Source organism: Thunnus albacares, chromosome 17 (assembly GCF_914725855.1).
Source record: "Thunnus albacares chromosome 17, fThuAlb1.1, whole genome shotgun sequence".
Classification (NCBI taxonomy): domain Eukaryota; kingdom Metazoa; phylum Chordata; class Actinopteri; order Scombriformes; family Scombridae; genus Thunnus; species Thunnus albacares.
The window spans coordinates 12977377-12997155 of NC_058122.1; the positions used below are offsets into that span (position 1 = coordinate 12977377).

At 40.3% G+C, this 19779-nt stretch overlaps 2 protein-coding genes across 4 annotated transcripts; one reads left to right on the forward strand and one right to left on the reverse strand.

Annotated features, from left to right (window-relative positions):
* Nucleotides 1–334: 334 nt before the first annotated feature.
* Nucleotides 335–8062, reverse strand: luc7l3 (LUC7-like 3 pre-mRNA splicing factor). 3 transcript variants are annotated; one of them, XR_006398403.1, is made up of 12 exons: nucleotides 7594–8062; nucleotides 7020–7086; nucleotides 6893–6932; nucleotides 6364–6508; nucleotides 6134–6208; nucleotides 5093–5197; nucleotides 4591–4752; nucleotides 3761–4176; nucleotides 2961–3157; nucleotides 2573–2793; nucleotides 2254–2374; nucleotides 335–974 (listed from the first exon to the last, which is right to left on the reverse strand). XR_006398403.1 is itself a non-coding variant. In XM_044330758.1 (11 exons), exons 1-10 carry the CDS (start codon nucleotides 7690–7692, stop codon nucleotides 2606–2608), a joined length of 1494 nt encoding a protein of 497 aa, XP_044186693.1. In that variant the 5' UTR covers nucleotides 7693–8062; the 3' UTR covers nucleotides 335–2374; nucleotides 2573–2605. The 3 variants fall into 3 exon arrangements, 2 of the variants coding, with proteins under 2 accessions (XP_044186693.1, XP_044186694.1); XM_044330758.1 differs by having other exon boundaries at nucleotides 335–2374; XM_044330759.1 differs by lacking the exon at nucleotides 2254–2374 and having other exon boundaries at nucleotides 7594–8061.
* A 3891-nt stretch (nucleotides 8063–11953) lies between these two features.
* On the forward strand, nucleotides 11954–19406 carry ankrd40 (ankyrin repeat domain 40). Its single transcript, XM_044330762.1, has 5 exons — nucleotides 11954–12475; nucleotides 13778–13926; nucleotides 14164–14808; nucleotides 15880–16061; nucleotides 16746–19406. The coding sequence occupies exons 1-5, from the start codon at nucleotides 12342–12344 to the stop codon at nucleotides 16887–16889; spliced, it is 1254 nt and encodes a 417-aa protein (XP_044186697.1). The 5' UTR covers nucleotides 11954–12341; the 3' UTR covers nucleotides 16890–19406.
* The last annotated feature ends 373 nt before the right edge of the window (nucleotides 19407–19779 follow it).

Sequence of the window (19779 nt, forward strand, 5' to 3'; positions counted from 1 at the left end):
ATATGTCTGCAAAAGGCTGAGAATACTTTGCAATGCACATTTAAAAGCTGGATGGCACCACTTCCATAGTCCTTCAACAAAACATGACTGTCATCATACATCAACACTATATGATGAGATGTCATGCTTCATTAATTATAAGAATAATGGAGAACAATGTTATTGTACTCTTTAAGTGCACGGAAAATACAAATATATTGAATAAAAATTATTTCCAACTTTAACACTAATAATTATCAGTTAAACCAACTACACTCACCTGCATTTGCTTCAACTGAATATACAGACTTATTTTGGTAGTCAACATGATGGAGAACAGAAAAGACAACATTCAAACATTTTTACTTTTTATTCATCAAGACCACATGGACATTTAAAGCAGAGCAAAATTAAACAAATCTTCAGTCTTCAAAATCTTTTGATCAAAATTAATCAGTATATTTTACAGTAAGGGGACAAGAGCAATCAATGTGAGCTCTAAAGTGGAGGAGAAAAGAGACACGCCCTGTCACGGGACTAACATTGTACAGACGCTTTCAACTGACTTCTTAAAAAACCGTCAGGAAGTGAAGTGGAACCTGACAAACCAAAACAAACCACAAGCACTGTTTTTTTATTTCATTTTCACTAAATGCCAAGAAACGAGGATGTGTAAAGATTCTCAAAATAAGAAAACAAAAACCCATAATGAACTTCTCCTCTAAGTTTGGTATTTAAAGTGATGTCTGGCAGACATCTAGACCAAGAAATACATCAGATGAACCACAACTACCCTCATCCAAAGATAGACAGAAACATGAAAATCAATGTTTTTTTTTTTTCCTCTCTCCTCATTTACACATGTATGTTCATGTTTTTAAATAAGCCACTACACATTTGTGGTTCACCTTGTTTTTAAGCAGCGAAGTGTCAGGTTCAGGGTAAGGATGGGTGCGCTCTTCCGATTCTTCCTCCGACAGTTATCCCAGCTTCCCCTGTTAAGCAAAAATGTCCACAGAGTGCGATGTTAGCAAAGGTCCCACAACAAGTGCTTGAAGCAACCACTGCTGCTACTGGAGCAACGAATATTATCTACATGAAGACTATTAGTTACATATGTCCCTCAATTTAGTCACAGAGGAAAGTGTAGATGATAAACAGAGACACAGCTAATAATGCACAAATATTATCCATTTACCCGCACAATGGACATTTGAAATCCTGTGTTTGGCTGAATATCCTGATATTTTATTAATACTTTTCAGTATATTTTTAACTGTATTACTTTAATAACTTGGGGTGAGCCAGAAGAAAATCCACAAAGTCTGGTCACTACCTTAAATCTGCTTAAAAAATAGTGACAAACCTGTTAGATATTCCCTTTGCCAACGTGAAAGTGAACACACAGGAGTTAAAATTTCAACTGTTGGCATGGGTATATCAAGCAGGTTGTCTGTGCATCTCAGCATTTTAAAAAAAAAATGTGTCTCCCAAACATTTCTATCAAATTAGTTTATCCCCCAAACATATCTGAAAGCTACTAAAGAGCAACAGAGAAACACAGTAACAAAATATACACAATCAAGCTTTTAAGTTTCATGTTCTGGAGAAGTACAGAAATTTCTTTTCTGACAGGCAACAGCATTCAGAAATGGATGTGGGTAGAGAAAGGAGTACCTGGGGTGAGTACCTGCACAGTTTGACAGTCAGAGAGTATCCATGATTTTTAATTTGCCCTTTTCTCATGTGGTCTCGCTCACAACACCAACGCTGTGTGAGGTATGGAAGTCAGCTGCAATTCATTCGATAAACCCTACCCTCCAGTTAGTTAGTTACGTTAGGACCCCCCGGTGCTATGACACCCCCCAAACACACACTGCATGGCATTATCAGGCACAGTAAGCTGGACAACAAATCCATGGCATTTGAGTTATGATTACGGAAAAAATAAATGGCTTGTTTTTCACATACACCTTTGACGAAGTATGTCTGTGTGTTTACATATGAGGAGGAAAAAATCCCTTAAATATATATACATGTAGACACACAATGGTGGAATTTTCTTCCTATGTGGAGAGTATATCTCAACAAATCAAAGTTATTACATCTTCCTACTGCCAAGTAAAAAAAAAACAAAACAAAAAAAACAAAATAAAAACAGGTAAATACAGGCAGGAAAATTGATTGTATTGGTTAATTGTTTTTCTGCCATTTTGTCCACAAAGACAAATAAACATCTATAAGGATCAAAAACCGATACAAAACGAGGGGTACCTCCGGGCATGTTTGCTCAGGGCTACACTGGCCTTTCCCTCTTGGCTTTGTGTGAATGTTTTCTACCTTCTTCTCATTCATCGGGCCTAGTCCTTCATCTTCAGTGCATACTTATGATGCACTATTCGAAAACAGGATAAAGATATATGCATATAGTACATAAGACAAAAATCATAGGCATTGAACTGAACGTAAACAGGGTGGGAGAGGCAGGGTGAGAGGGTGGGTAGGGGAGATGGGAGAGGGGGGGGAAGGGGTTGTGGGAGGGTGGTGGGTTGGGTTGAGAGCCAGGGGGGAGTGAGGAGGAGGACGCACTTACCTGAGCCTGATCTGAGGTCCTATCAGATCAGTTTTAATTGGACTGAGTGTCACCTTCAGAATGGAGGAGCTCTTGCTGGCCGTTAAGCAGAGGGGAGGAGGCAGAGGCAGCAGCCTCTGTCTCCATCGGTTCCGCTTCTGATGAAGCCTTGATGGCAGCTGCATCGCCGTCGGCGTGCTTGTCTTTCTTGGAGCTGCTCCTCTCCTCTGTCGCCTTACGGTCTAGGAAAACATTATATATACACAGATCAAAAGAAAAGCAACAGTATCCTCTATATCAGAAATGAACTATTAGACATAAAGACACAGAGACAAAAACATCATCTAATGGTCAAACCAAGAGTTGTTTTTACATGCAGTACAAATAAAACCCATTTCTAAATTTTCACCTTTGTCTTTCGATGACCGCTCTCTGTCCCTGTCTCTCTCCTTATCTCTGTCCTTCTCCCTGTCCTTGCTGCGGCTACGGTGGCGGTGAGATTTGCGCTCTGAGCTGCGCGACCTCCTCCTATCACGACTGCGGGAGCGACGCTTTCTGTCAGAGCGCTCCCGGCTGCGTCTCCTCTCCCGGTCTCGGTCACGGCTCCTACAGAGAGAGAGGGAGGAGAATAAGTTATTAAGGAAACCAATAACAAGACATTAAAAACACACACACACACGCGCAGAGTGACGTATATTCATGAGTTGCACACGTTTGTTTCTGTGGCATGTTTTGTGTTCAACAACTTTTAAGTTTCGAGAAATATTTTATCCCCGCGCTGCTCACTAGTGGAGACCTGGTATTTAAGATGTCAAATAAAAAAGGAGAAATGTTTCTATTAGGGCAGTGAAGTGAAGTTTTGATAGCATTCATCATGTTAATTGGTACTGTCAGCAGCGAGCTAGATGTACCCAGTAATTTAAATGTTTGTTGTATGAACAAGCGGGTTCCAAATTTAACACATCCCAATCAACACATGCATTTCAAACTGGCTTTGTCCAAAAAGAATAGGGGGGGGGGGGGGGGGGGTCACTGGCCAACTGGCCTGTGATGTAAGAATGGCAAAGTAATGACAGGCCATTTGTTGTTGTTTAGACAAGCTGAGTGTGCAGGCGGTGAACAAAAAACACTTTACAGTCAAAAATGTGATGTTAACTGTTGTGATGTGTTGTTGTGAATGTGGATTTCATGCAAATAACAGAAGCATACCTGCTGCGTTTGCGCTCCCTCTCCCTCTCCTTGTCTCTGCTCCTGGACCTCCGGCGATCACGGGACCGGCTCCTTTTCCTGTCTGATGCTCGACTGGAGTGGCGGCTGTTCGAGTGGCTTCGCCGTGCCCTCCTGTCCCGGTCCCTGTCCCGGTCCCTCTCCCTGTCTCTATCTCTATCTCTGTCTCTGTCTCTGTCTCTGTCCCGTTCTCTGTCTCTGTCTCTCTCCCTCTCACGCTCCCGCTCTCTCTCGCGTTCCCTCTCCTTCTCCCGTTCTTTCTCCCGCTCCTTCTCCTTCTCTTCCTCCTCTTTGCGTTTTTTCTCCCTTTCCTCCCTCTCACGCTCGCGGTCTTCTCTGTCCCTCTTGAGCGCTGGGTTTTCACCTTGGGGGTCCTCTGAGCGGCGACGTAGTTTCTCCTGAAAGTAAACAAGCAATTATAGTTATAGCATATTAAAGTTGATCAGCAGATCTTAAACCACAGCCAATATTTAACATTAACCAGATGGAAGATGATTCACTTTGTTAGAAAGTAGGGAGCTCTTGCAACATCATCAATGTTCTGTACAAAGTAGCACTGTTGTAATAAAATATGAGTAGTCTATTTGACATATATTTTTAGGTATTTGTTTTTCTGAGTGCATATCAACTAACAGCACTTAGGTTTCATATTTTTAAAAGGGAAGCACAAAAATGTACCACAATTCGGCAATTATTAAAACAAGCTTGTTTTTCTATATCCTATTCTGGTGTAAAGTGGATCCAGTGACTATCATTGCATCATAACATAACATCATCATCTACATATTCATTGTGACATGTGATCCTGTTACCTTGAGCTCCTCTACGGTGGATTTGATCTTGGCGTAGCCCATGTGCTGCTTGCCCATCAAGTGGTCATCCACTCTGGACTGTGCATCACCCACGATGAGGAAGGCTCCACACACCTCACACACCTCCATCTGTTTCTCCTGGGCTGCAAAGCTCTCGATTGTCTGGATAAAAAAAAGAAATTAATTAAAACAAAAAAAAAAAACACATCATAAGGAAAGTATGCAATCAGGAATATGATTCAATTTACACAGACTTTGCTTGAAGGGCATTTTCGTATTATGAAATTATAATCAGGATGCTTGTTGCTGCTCTAGTGAAGAATAACTTTTAGCAAGCCATGATGAATGTTAGTGGGACTGAGAATAATTTTCAGTTAACGTTTAGTTTTACTTTTATAAACTGCAACAGAATGAAACATCTCAACAGATAGCCTTACATGAGCAGCGCCTACTATCCTGAGTGGCATCTGTAGGCTGATAAGCCTGGAGTTAGTTGACTCACCGAGGGGGTGGAGCTGAGCAGCTCCCTCTCCTCCTTCAGCTGCTCCACCAGCTTCATCATTCCCTGGGCCTCCTCCACTCGGCCCTCAGACCCAAGCTCCTCAATCTAAGTGAAAGCAAAACAGAAACAACTTCAATCAGCCGTTTAATCACAATGCTCCAGGGTTTCCCCTAAGTTTTCCCATTCAAGTCAGCAGAGGGCTAACTGGAAGTTAGCCGGCGTGGCGAGCGGAAGTCTCTGGGTGTGCATTCAAACAGCCAGTGTGGGAATGTCTCTCCCAACATGAGATTTAAAAACTCTGTATACTGTGAAATACAGAGAGATTTATCTGCCATGATAGGCTTAATCAGCATTGTGTGGTCAGGTTAGTCTAACCTGATGTTGCTGACTTCAGAGCTAATCTCTTTCACTTTTCTAGTAGTTGGGTGAACAACAGAAATGATTTTTCTTTGTCTAGAGAAGCTGCAGCATTTATTAACTGACACACCGTAGCCCGTACTGCACATTTAATGCTAACCTCTTCCTCTGCTCCGCTCACATTCATCAGTTTTTTGCTGCTCACTCTCTCCACTCACTCAACCACACACTCACTATGCACGCACATTACGCAGTACCCTATTCACTGAAGGAGCTACATGACCAACAGTTTCCCAGGCTATGACACAGAGATTGACTCATGTTTCGGGACAGTGCTGCACAGAGGCTGCCAAATGCTATTAATTTCTGAATGAATGGATATTTGGTGTCATTTTTGGCATTTAATAAAAGATTTTTTTGGTCTGGCAGGGGCTCTCATTGGTGTGGTGGCCCGCCAGGCCTGTACAATTATATGGGAAATACTGAGCTCCTTTCATATAATGTAATTTAAAAAGGTAAGAGATTTTGTTCATGTTGGTAATTACAGCTGTGATCGACCTAGCAAAGGTGATATGTAACACATGTTCAAGTTGTGTGAGTCCTTGTTCCAGTATGTTCCAAATTACCAAGACTGATATACACTAATCAATTATAAAAACTCAATGCAACTTATTTGTTACAAACCTGTACAACAAGATCTTCGATCTTCTCTGTTAGGACCTGAACCTTCTCCTCATTCTTTCCTGATGGACCAGGACCCTGCAGAAATAAACACAACATATCTTAGATAGATACACACACATTATGTTATTTTCTTAATATAGCGTGTGTGTTAAGGGGACATGATTTTTATTGCACTCAAAGATGTGCAATAGAAGTGATTAGAAAAGGTTTCAGAACGATGAAGCACATACCCCTGCATTCTGCTGAGCCTGGGATAGAGCAAGCCGGGCGTGCCCCCTACGAATCCGCCGTTCCACCTCTGCCAGGAGCGACTGTAGATAACGCAGGAAGTCTCGCTCATAGCCCTCCTTCATGAACCGAGAGCTTTTCTCATACCTAGTAGTGATGGGCAAAGAAGTTCTTTATCATTATCATTAAAAATCAGTTCATTAAAAAGATTTGTTCACTGAATTGTTCAGTGCTTAAACTGAAACACAGATTATACAAATGTGATTGAATGACTTGAATCACTCACTCAGTAACTGAGTGTATCACTGCAACTGACTGAGTGTTTGCTTGCAACTTACTGAGCTTTACTGAACAGATTGTGATTTTTAACTGAACAGAAATGAACAGATCGTTTCAGGAAGTGAGTGAGTTTCAGTTCAGTTTTATTATTTTGAACAAATCGTTCATGAAACAATGCTAATTCCTTGACAAAACGGGATAGAACGAAGCTATTACGTGAAAATCTTAAGAAACACAGAAACGAAAACTTACGTTTTCCTAAGATTTTCATCATGGATCTTCTCACAAGGGCCTGGGAAAGAATTGTAATGTTATTTAATTTTCGAATATAACAGAACAACTGTATTAAAGCATATTCATGCACATCTACAAGGCTTACCCAAGTCGGAGCGAGTGTTAGTGAATAGCTCCGCTGGACAGAAGCCACACAGATAGTATCGACAGACCTTATAGAAGAGAAGAGATTTTGTTATCATTCAGACTGAATTCACAATTTATTTATCGTATAACGTAACAACATTTAACATTAATGGGAACAAATGAGCCTTGCAGATCGTACAAACGGTCCCACAATGAATTTAACACTAATGCGTCCTTCGATGTCTAACAAACTCCAATTTAAAAGTTAATATTAGATCCAGAAACCAAAGCAGAGCAATAAAACAACGTTTACATTAAACATTAAACCATAACGTCACGAGCTTCATTATAACGGTAGCCTTCACATGCACTGCTGCTAATAATGCTAACATGGATAAGCGTGCAAGTTAACAAGGTCCCAGCTTACGTTATTAGCTTGTTGTAACTATGTTAACCGATAAGCTACCACCGTTAAAATATTAACTAATGATTGACGGCTACATTTAGCACACTTCTTCCAAATGTTATAAGCAATTTAGCTGTATTAGCTTATGAAACTAGCTAGGCTAACGTTATCTAGGATGCTAACTTACGCTCTCGTCGTCCCATCGTACGTTGCATCGCTTCTCGTCAGGGGCCAAATTTCTATCTCGGCCCATTAACTCATCGAGTAGCTGGGCTGCGGAGAGCATTTTGGCCCAAAAACAGTAGCCTTGATATAAAGTACTACGATATGTCCCGGAGAGCCAGTTCACACCATCTACTGCGCTCAAAGTAGCTTTAATCAAAATGGCAGATGCTGTAACAACCGCCCGTTCACGGCGGTTCACGGTTCAACTACAACCAGCAGCACCCGTAACCCCTGACCCGGAAATACACGCTTGACAACCGTTGACAGCAGCGTGGAGTTACATATTAACCGCACATGCTGTGTGTACTGTTGTATAAAAACTAGCGATGCTGCGCTCGAACCAAACTACTCGACACTTTATCGACCATTCAAAGAAAAGTATCGGGGCAAGATGTTTCGATGCCTCGCTTCACCACGCCAAAATTCACGTGACCACCTCAAACCAGGCCTCGTTACGTCACACTCATGGCAGAGGTGTGGCGCTGATTTTGGTTTCTGTGCTGGAATTGGAGCCTACCTTCTTTGTTAAATGTACTAATGAATATGTAAGAAACGAATTCTTCTGCAAAAAGAAAATTATTCACGGGGGGAAATATGTGTATTTGAAAAAATGAAAAAGAAACAACTAGCCTAAACATCTATTTTATGAATGTCAGTATGGATTCTGGGGGGGGGGGGGGGGGGGGGATTTCACATCCATGAATCCCAGTTCTCGCCCATCATTTGAACTTTTCATGACTGAATGTAGAAAACGAGTCTATCCAATTTATAAACTAAAAGAAACGTGCACATATGATGAATATGATCCAATAATTTTTTGTAAAGAAATCTGATTTTATTGCCTACCTTATCTGTTAAGTTATTTTTAATTGAAAGTGAAGTCATTATGTTATCTTCGTTTCATTTTATGCCTAAGTGCTGTTATACATGTTGTGATGCTCTCTGTAAATAAAGAGACGAAAAAAGATACGCAGTGTGCTTCTCAATCTGTCACAATATCTAAAAACAGAGGCTGTTTAAAACTGATCCGTTTTAATAATAGACTGTACTGAACAAAATAATAATGAAAGCCGTGAGACCACTTAAACTGTTTCATCTCAGTCTCAGATTTATTTCAGCCATACAAGTGTAATACCAATAGTTTCCCAGCAGATGTCGACTGTATAATACAATTGTTTCATATTGATGCAGTGCCTCAGAAAAGCCTCATTTCCCTCATAACTAATAAAAACACGCATAATTGGAAATATTAATACATCCGGTCAGGACTTGACTTACCCACCATTCATCACCACATCATAAAAAATACTCAAAAATGACTCAAAAATCAGACATGTTGCCAAACTATGCTAACGTTTTGATTGTTCAATTTGCGACAGTGGTACTGTGTCTGTCTTAACGACAAACATGGCCGTATGTGGGCAGCCACAATTAGCAGCCGACGTTAACCACTACTTTTGGCAGCGATACCAATTAAACCGACAATGCATCGTATTTGAGTTAATTAGCTACGTTACGGATTTCAAGCATCAATGCAGAATCACGAGTTTTTACTGCCATCTAGTGGCCACTGTGTGCAACTGCAACATATTATATTTAATAAAACTAGAATAAATGCTGATATGTCAGCAAAGTATCACTTCTGGTGAATACTTTTATAGTTCATTTACCATCTTAGAAAAGACTTCTCTATTATTATGGTCATTGTCATTTCCACAATGGTGGAAAAAGTACTCAGATCCTTTATTTAAGTAAAAGCTCTAATACAGCAATGTAAAAATACTCAATTACAAGTCCTGCATGAAAAATCCTACTGAAGTAAAAGTACATAAGTGTTAGCAACAAAATGTAGTTAAAGTATTGCCGTAAAAGTAGTGGTTTGGTCCCTATGACTGATGTATTATTATATATGACATCATTAGATTATTCATACTGAAGCATCAGTGTGTAAGCAGCATGTTACTGTTGTAGCTGCTGGAGGTGGGGCTAGTTTGATCTACTTCATATACAGTTGGTTAGTTTACCTGTCTTATTTATTTATTGGGATCATGTACAGTGTTAAACATAAATGTTACCATTTGATGTACTTTACTAGAGTTAGCTTATAGCTATTTTATATATTATAGCTATTTGTGTTCATGAGAAGACCATGAAATAAAATGTAGAGTCAGTGGTTACAGAGCTGAGTACTTTTTTGCAGCAGCTTTTGAACGTACTGATGGAACTGCAGCTCTTCATATCATCAGGTACGGCATTAGACTGAGTTGTGGCTTTCACAGAGAAAGCTGACTGCCCAAATGCTGCGTGACAAAATGGTATGGTATCTTGTATATTCTGGAGGATCTAATAGAACTTAGTGAGCAAGTGTAAACAAAGTCACATAGCAGAGGAGGGGCCAAACCATTTAAAATTTTATAAAAAAAAGTCACAAATTTTAAACTAATCTAAAATTCTCAAAGCTCAGTAAATTGTATTTCTCCATTACCCTACAGTAATGGAAATGCATTGACTTTTTGTCCAGAGTTTTTAGAGTTTGTTTGTATAAGGACTCAAGAGGTCTTATGGCTGTTTCTCCAGCCTGCCCCCAACATGTGATGCAATAAGACATATGGGAAAAAATCATAGCATGCATAAATATCTTGGCTGCACCCAAAGAGAGACAGTTTCTAATATGTCTAAAATTTGCTAAGTTGTACTTTATGGTTTTAAATGTTTAACTTTTAACATGTTTCTTAAAGTTCAAATTTGGATCCAATCTCACACCAAGATATTTAAAATCAGTGACTATGTCAATCCTTTCACCTTTGATGAGAATATCAGCGTTAGGAGGTTGTACCATGGTTTTAGAGAAAACATACCCTTTGCCTTGTTTACATTTAGACTCAGACATGAGTTCAATATCATCGGTTCAGTGGTTCCCAACCTAGGGGTCGGGCCCCTCCAAAGGGTCACCAGATAAATCTGAGGGTCATGAGGTGATAAATGGGAGAGGAAAGAAAAAAAAAAAACAAAACAAGATTCTGATACACAAATTGGTTTCCAGTTTTTGGACTTTTTCTCTAATCTTTGATTTTTGGTTAAATATTGAATCATTTGAACATTTCTTGAAATGAAACCATGTGAGAAGTTTAGAGGGAAAAATAATTATTTGGTGGAGCTGTTAACAACTCATAGACATCTGAAATGTGACCCCGACTACACACTGCTTTTTGTAAGACGTCAAATGCCAAAAAGGTTGGAAACCACTGGTTTCATCTTTAACAATGTGTTGTATTTTAAAAGCTTGTTATATTATCCATTGTGCCAAATCATCTTCATCATCTTCATCAAAAGTAACTAAAGCTGTCAAATAAATGTAGTGTAGTAGAAAGTTCAATAGTTTCCTCTGAAATGTAGTGGAGTGGAAGTATAAAGTAGAATCAAATGGGAATACTCAAGTAAAGTACAAGTACCCCAAAACTGTACTTAAGTACAGTACTTGAGTAAATGTACTTCATTACTTTCCACCACTGCAGATGGGAGACTTATGATTATTTCATGACAATTTCTGTTAGTTGTTTTGGTTTTGTTTCTGTATTTTGAAAGTATTCACCAAAGTGGTAGTTTGTTTATTTACAATGTACAACACTCAGCAATATAAAACCATTTGCTGCGGACTGGAAGCATCTAACCACCATTTATGGCTCAAAGTGGAAATAATACCACCGGTTGGTGACTGACAGCCCAGCAACTCAGAGATATTTATTGAAAGGACAGATTCACAAATTTTTCAAGTCTCTTTTCAGTCAGGTGTCCACATAAACTCTGAAAGAGGTTTTCCTCACTGTAATCATTCCTCCTGTTCATACTGGCTATTAAAAGATCCCCTTCAAGTGTGCTTTTAATGCAAGCTGCGGTGGAAGTACAGTAACAAAAAGAGGGACTTTAGTTTTGGCTTGTAACAGCTGTAACATTGAAAGATATGTACTTTATTTGACTAATTTGGAAGTTTCATATAGGCTTCAGATTAACTTTTAAACACATTTTTGCACAGAAGGAGGCTTGTGGATTTTGGCCCCCATCACTTACATTGTAAGTGCATTGTGAAGAGATCTTCTAATGGTCAGTATGAACAGGAGGAATGATTATAGCAAGAAAATCTGTTTAAGTGTTCATTTGGGTACCTGACTGTTGTTTAAAGGAAGATTTGAAAAATTATGAGCCCGTCCTTTAATGACTAACTGGGGGCTGGATAATGGCTCATGATTTTATGGTGAAGTGGCAAAAACGTGTGAGATAATTGACAGTTTTCAGGGGGGAACTAACATTTTGTGCTCACTGTTGTTACATCTAAAGCTGCCCCCCGATGAGGCGGTGGTGACTCTGGCAGCCCTCTGACGGAGCTCTGAGAGACTGAATGAATACACTGACTGTTGGAATAAATGGCGACTGAGGACTAACCAGTAACCTGCTGTATGAACGCCAAAGACTCTGAATATCAACACGAAGTTGCATTAGCCGAAGCGATTTACTGCCAGTGGCACCAAAGACTCTGCTAGCACCTCGTTAAGTTAGCCAGTAGGTAAGGTTAGCCGGGTAGCTAATGTTAGCTGGCAGGTCTATTTTTAGTGGACGTCAGTAGGGAAGTCGCTTGGCTATTATTATTGACAACCTAATCCGAGAGGCTTTTGCACATCCTATGATCTCGCTGCGCTAGTTGTCTGCACCAAAATGTCCACTACTTCGTTGGATAAAGAATTACAGGAGCGACTGAGAGAGGCGTCTGCCATCGGGGACATTGACGAAGTGCGGACATTGGTGGAGAGCGGAGTAAATGTCAATTCACAAAATGAAATAAACGGATGGTAAGTATTATGACATATAATGATAGGCTTTACTGGTGTGTCGATTTGCTGCACGGTTACATTGAAAAACTTGTTGAGATTGACAGCTCAGTGCAGCCAAATGCGATGTTACAGGGATTAAAATTGCTCCGTGTTATCCCATTACCCAGAGCTGCCACTTTTTTATCTTGTTTGGCCAAACGGTAAACAAATCCCCTGTTAGCTAATGGTTTGAAATATAGTAAAATATATAAATATAAAACAGCAGAAGGACCTGTGGCTGTAGAGGAAGGTAAATGTGAATTGGCACATGGCTACTCCAGTCGTGAAACTGACTTGACATGCTTATTCTCACTGCCATAGATAGCTGATAGGTAATTGTAATAAACATACAAAGTAACTCAAAGGACGGTTTCACAACAGTCAGGTGTCTGAATGAGCACTGAAACATGTTTTTCTTGCTATAATCATTTCTCCACTTCATAATGCACTTCAGTGTAAGGGGGACCAAAATCCACAAGCCTCCTTCTGTGAAAAAATACATTTAAACGGGTATCTGATGTTAACATGAAGCTTCATCCGTCTAAATGAGTCAAATCAAGTAGATATCCTTCAACATTACAGTCTTTTTAGTGCCAAAGTCCCTCTTTTTGTTACAATACTTCCACCGCAGCTCAACAGGGAAACACTGTCTGAGGAAACACAAAGAGGGAATTTGATGCTAAAAAGACTGTAAATGTGGCAGATATCCACTTGATATAATTAACTCAGATGGCTGCAGCCTCATACAAGCTTTTAAATGTTTTTTTTTTTGCACAAAATGACTTTGGCTGATTTTGGCTCCATCACTTACATTGAAAGCACATTTAAAGGGGATCTTTTAATAGAACTGGCTGTCAACCTCTTTTAGTTTTCATGTGGGCACCTGACTGTTGTTTTAAGACAAATTTGAAAAATTGTGAACCTGTCCTTTAACATTATTAAATGAAAGCGTTAAGTCTAAACATGTGGTGTGTCTCTCCAACTTCCTCCTAATTGAATATGCAACTTGTGTGGTGACAGGTTGAACCTTACATACATAAAAGAGAGACTACTGCCGGTCAGAAGAGGCCTCACTTCTTAAGAGTAAGAAGTAATAATTAACACAAAATGAGATTACAGGTTATCAGGCCACGGCAATCTACTGCAACAAATCATTGCCATGCAAGTCCATAAAATCCAACTTTCAGAGACTGGGTCGTGTCCACCTCATACATTTAAAGTCATTTTTATCAGCATTTGTTTTTTTGATTCATTCAACTGCATTCTCTATAACCTCACCAGGACGTGCCTGCACTGGGCGTGCAAGAGGAACCATAAGCACATAGTGTCCTACTTACTCAGTTGTGGAGCAGACAAAGAAATCCTGACGGCTAAGGATGAGATGGCCTCACAACTCACATCCAAACCAGAAATCAAACGACTCTTGGGAGGTAAACTTCACCCCTTCTCACTTCCCCTCTTCCTTGTTCCTTTCACATTATTATTTTGATGTGATATATCAGTTACGTATACTGTGCATGAGATAGATTACCATATAATGTACAGGTTGTAGCCTTGTTAGTTAAGTGTATCTATAGAGGTTTATGACAAAAGCTGTCAGGATTATTGTCTTGAGCTTTTTATTTTTAAGAGAAATGACTATTTTCTTTTGCACATTATTACCACAGTCGAGGTGGAGGAAGTGCCTGAAGTCAAGGAGCCTGAGTTGCCAATCATCCCTAACTACTTGTCTAACCCGCCCTTCATATACTCCAAGCTGGATAACAAGTCAGAGCTCATCCTGGCCCAGCACCTTACACAGAACGGTTCAGGAGAGCATGCGGACGACACACACAGCGATCCGCCCTCCCTCTCTCCAACCCATGAGCCTCAGAAATCACAGAGCCTGGTCTCCGACAGCCCCACTCTCACCCCAAACCCCATCACTCACAGCCAAACCCAGGCTGGCGAATTCATTCCTGTGACTGAGCAAAACGGTGTGTCACCTACCCCGGCCTCATCCCACAACCACACTGTTGTTAACTGCACAGTGCCCATGGACCTGTCAGTCGAGCCTCACCTTGTCAACCATGCAGACTACCCGCACGCAGTGGCACACAACGGCACCATGTGCTCGCCCCCATTGGCCTCACCCAGCCCGAGCTTGGCCAGCTGCAGCGGGAGCCAGGTCCAGCCCCCCGTGGCCGGCGCTAACCCGACTATGAGCAGGCAGCAGTCTATCCCACAGCAGCTGGGCTACGGACAGACTGGCGGATCCTTGCCAGCCTTCCAACCTTTCTTCTTCACCAGCACCTTCCCTGTCAATGTACAAGGTGAGAGAGAAATTGTGTGTTTTATTATGTCTAACCTTCTGTTCACACACAGCGACTCAAAACACCTGAGACATGACAGGATACCATTCATTGTGAATTAAACCTCAAATAACCAGCTGGGGCCACTCAAAAGTTGCTGAGCAGGATGTGGGGAAATTGCATTCAACTTTAGCAGAAAGGTTCCACATATGTCCCCTGTATTTTTGGAAAATATGATTGTCACTTTCTTGCCAAGAGTTTGATGAGGAGATCAATACCACTTTCATATTTGTTTGTTAAGTATGAAGCTAGAGCCAGGAGGTTATTAGCTTAATTTAGCATCACCTCTGGAAGCGTGGGAAACAGCCATACTGGCTCTGTCCAAAGGTAAACAAATCTGCCTACCAGCACCTTTTAAATTTTACTATTTAAAATGTTACGTCTTGTTTGTTTTAAACAAACAGGAATGTAAAAATGCCAAGTTCTGTTACTATGGGGAGTTAGGCACTGGATCTTTTTCTTGGCCGGGAGCAATGAATTACTGGACATGTTTAATTGTTGCAAAGCAACCAGCAGTGACTCCAGAAAGTCACTGCGTCAGACTAAACAGGCTCGCTCGAGTCCATATGTGTAAACGGGGTAAAGCTGCTGTCAGACTCTGTAGTTAAGGCTTTCTTTTGTCATGCGCTCACGTGTTAAGTGACTGTTAAGAGCACGCAGGCATGACGACATTCTTGTGTGCTTGTCAAACCAGAAGGGGTTATTAGTGGATGTGTGTCCTTATCTCTTAGTGTGATGACTGAGCTGCCACAGGCTCACTAGCAGAGACACCAACGTCTCACGCAATGTAGTGTTTGTGAAACACAAGACGACCAGAGTGGGGAGGGGCAGGGATTTTGCATGTGCAAGAAGGAGGTGCCGACTTTATCAGACTTTATCTTTGACAAGACATTCTCATCGTACATGTAAGATGCATCTTTTATAGGCAGGAAACAGGTATGATTAATTCAGCGACCGTCTGTGTCCATCATCTTCCTAAAAAGCACAATATTGTTGTTAATATAGAACTATTTTTCTGGTTATTCTCTCTAGAGTTGGTACTGAAGGTACGTATCCAGAACCCCAACGCAAGGGAGAACGACTTCATCGAGGTGGAGCTGGACCGTCAGGAGCTCACCTATCGTTCCCTTCTGAGGGTGTGTTGCCGCGAGTTAGACATCAGCGCTGAGCACGTGGAGAAGATCCGTAAGCTGCCAAACACCATGTTGAGAAAGGTACATTACAAGAGAGAAAGCCGACATACCGTACACACGTTTTTAGTTGCTGTCCAGTGCTGTGTGCACAAAATAAGACAAAATAACAACCATTTAAGATGATGACACTTGAAATACAGTATGGAAAAGATGTTTTTGTTCACTGAGGGGAGGGACGGCACCGTGTGAATGCATCTGAACCACTCCTAGCCTGATGTGAAAATGCTGCCTGTCCCATGTGTCATAAACGTACAAAGCTATTCTCTTAAAACTAATCTTCTCTTCAGTCTGTCCATCTGTCTCTGCCTCCCTCTCTGTCTGACTCATGCATGCACAATGAAAAGTGACACCGTCCCTAACTCTCTAATTAGGTTGTTTGTGACTCATTATACCTTCCCACTGAAACCTCCCCTACCCCTTTCGTAAACAGTATTTGTGTAATTACCCACTGCCTCTGACAAATAATGACAGTATAGTGTATGATTGGGTTGAAAAATTTCTGGAAAACATTATTTTTTCAATTAGGCTGTAAAATATTAGAAAAAAAGTTCAAATTGCCCATCACGACTGACTAATCAATCAACTAATGGTTTCGACACTAGTTTCACTGCACATTTCAGCCTCGTACCCTTTTTATAATACCAAAATTAGATTATCGGTAGTCAAATCTGTCGATTTCAATATGATTTCCATTTTCCTATCCAGGATAAGGACGTGGCTCGGCTGCAGGACTTTCAGGAGCTGGAGGTTGTGTTGGAGAAAGCAGAGGGCCTGTCCCTTTTCTCGGGGACGGGGGGCCTAACAGACAGACCCTGCTACAACATGAAGGCCTCCCGCCTCACCTACTAGAGCTACCGCAGAGCCCAAGGTTTCCCTGCTTATGATGGGTTTCTGTAGCTACCCTCAAGCAACCATAAATAGTTGCCTGCCCAGGTCCCTTGTTACAGCTTTGTTCGGCTTTGGTGTTTCGCCAATTTCCTAACCGGGATTTGTTTTTTCAAGTTCTGTAGCTATTGTCCTCCTCCTGTCCTCCTCTGGCCCTCCTGCTGCTTTAGTGTACCCGACCAGTTCTAAGCGATTACTGATGCATGGTGTCCTCGATTATGTGAGAACGTATTTGGGCCCCTCTCTCCTCTCTCTATCTCTTTCTCTCCTCCCACTGCACTTTGTGCCAAGGCTCCAGTGGGACAAAAGAGGAGGACATTGGTTTGTCTTCCTTTATGGACTGGACATGAATGGGTTTCTGCAATAGCCTTATATGGACACATCCCCATACTAGCTGTGGACTATGGTCTCAGACAGAAACTGTCTGATAGGACCGAGAGCAGAGGACAACAGGAAGGATTTACATAACTCTTACTGATAAGTTCATCATTAGTCCACAGAATAGGACGAGTTGCAGCACAGCAGACTTGCACACAGCAACTTATATTTCTAGCAAACTGACCTATAGAGTGTTATCAGATATTCTAGCTGGCGTACACACTTTCATACATGCTGTAGGCATAAGCCTTAGTGTCTTTCCTGCAGAGGGCATCCATTTCTGGCCTACTTGTTAAAGTGGAGGTAATCTCATTCCAAGTGAGATTTAGGTATTTTTGGACTAATAGTACTTTTATTTGCCGACAACACACACAAACACGCTTTAATATATATATATCCACACAAGGATGGACACATTTGAGTAGGTGTAACGGTTTACCTACATATTTGAATTGCTCAGTTGTACACTGTGGAAAAAGGAATAAATAGTTTTGTTTTAATATTTCTGTCTTTTCTTGTAAGAGGAAAAAGTTAATTTCTAAGATAAATGTGCAGCAACTTGAAGCAGGACTAATGTTTTGTTTTTTTTTTTTTTTTCTACAAAATTACAGGATGTGTTTGTCAGTTCAGTCAGCATAACACTTAAACTGTCAACTATGAAGTATTTATTTTTTATTATTTTAGTTATATCGATTCTTACTAATAAAGCGAGACCATGCATTGTGCTTTAGAGTAGCAAGGCTTGAGTCCCAGTAAAAGGTTGTGTACGAGGCTTTCATCTAATTTATCATATCAGTTGCGCCTTCAGTTGAATCTTTTCGGTTCCTTTCCTTCTGTTTAACTGTGATTAGAATTAAAACCAAAAACTAATCTAGCCAGCAAAGATATAAACCGCAGAATATACTATCACTGCTTCAGAAAAGATGCAGCTTTGTTAGATTTTTTTTTCCCCCCCAAGTGAAGAGGAGAGAAAAAAAGTATATGATCATCTGTGTTTGTGACACATAAATTGAGTACTTCCTTGGTCCTTCGGTACTATTCCAAATTATCATTCCTGATATGATTATCTAACTACATGGTGGTTTGATTTCTTTGCCATCAGTTTGGTTGTCAATGCCTGTCTAGTGCTAATAGTTAGATTTGTTGTATTTGGTAGCTGAATCAGAGGTATCTCTGTCTGATTTAACTTAAGACTGCACTGACAAGATGACTATTGACACTATATAATAAAAAAAAAAAAAGTATCGTTCTTATATATTAAGAATTTATTTAAGGTCAAGAGCCACAGCCATGTTGTGTCGGATGGTAACGTTCATGCTGCTTTCATCAACACTATATTCCTTTAATTCTCAATGCTGGGGCTCATTTAATTTAAGCAGTGCAGTAGACGGACACTACACATGTGCTACAATCAAAAAGTTTCTTACCCAGTGGTAACTGTTTACTGTTCAAATGTATACCTGAAGCTCTTACTGTATTTGTATGTTTTATGATATATTTTTATTAATTTGTATAGTTTTTTTAACCAGCTAGGCCTGTTGTGTTTGTGTCAAAAAAAAAAAAAAAAAGAGTTCAACAACGGGATGAAAAGCGCTGATTGTTGAAGCCAAGTGCAATGTGGGGTAAAGAATGTGTTTCAAGAAAGTTTGCTGTGAGAAGAAAAGACTACCGAGAGTGCTTATTTTATGTTCCCAACTATGTTTAAATGCTTTATTAAGTGAAGCTGTGCCACATGTTTAAGGCAGAAGCGTGGTTTAGAGAGTGGAACAATGTAGGAGAAAACACCCCTCTGGCTGTTTTCTGCCCTGGGTGAGTGAGAGCAGCATGTTTGAAATGGATTTTTTACAGGATCCTCGTTGATTCTGTGGAAAAGAGATGACTAACATTGTATTTGTGGGATTGCTTATTGTTCTAGAAAAAGCAGAATACAGTTTGACTTAACCTATGCATTCAGAGTGATATTTTTATATACAGTACGTCCTGTGTACTTGTAGAAATAATCTTAGGCACTGTTACAGTTGTGTTTTTTGTTGTTTTTTTTTTTTTTTTTTTCGCTCTGGAGACCTGTATCTGTTCTTTGATAAAGCATGGTGAATTACTTCATCTCTTCCCTCTTTTTCTCTCAAACTGGCTTTGTGTCTTATAAAGCATTGATGTACATCTGACCAGTTGAAGTAATTTTGACTATGAAATATTTTCAGTTTAGGTTATCCTTTTTTGTGAATGTGCATGTTTAGGGGTAACTTTCCAATTATTGAAGCATATCTTTCAGTTGAAATCCACTAGAGGGAGCAGAAGAGTCACATAATGTTGTACCAGAGTGCATGCCACTTAAAGTTATAATAAGAGGATGCCTTTTCTTTTTTGCCCAGATTTGATGAAGTTCATAAAAGGAATCTCTCTAAACTTGTTGTTTAGACACTGGACAGTTATATCTTTATACTGTGATGCACCAGTGTCTGGATGCCTTGGCCTT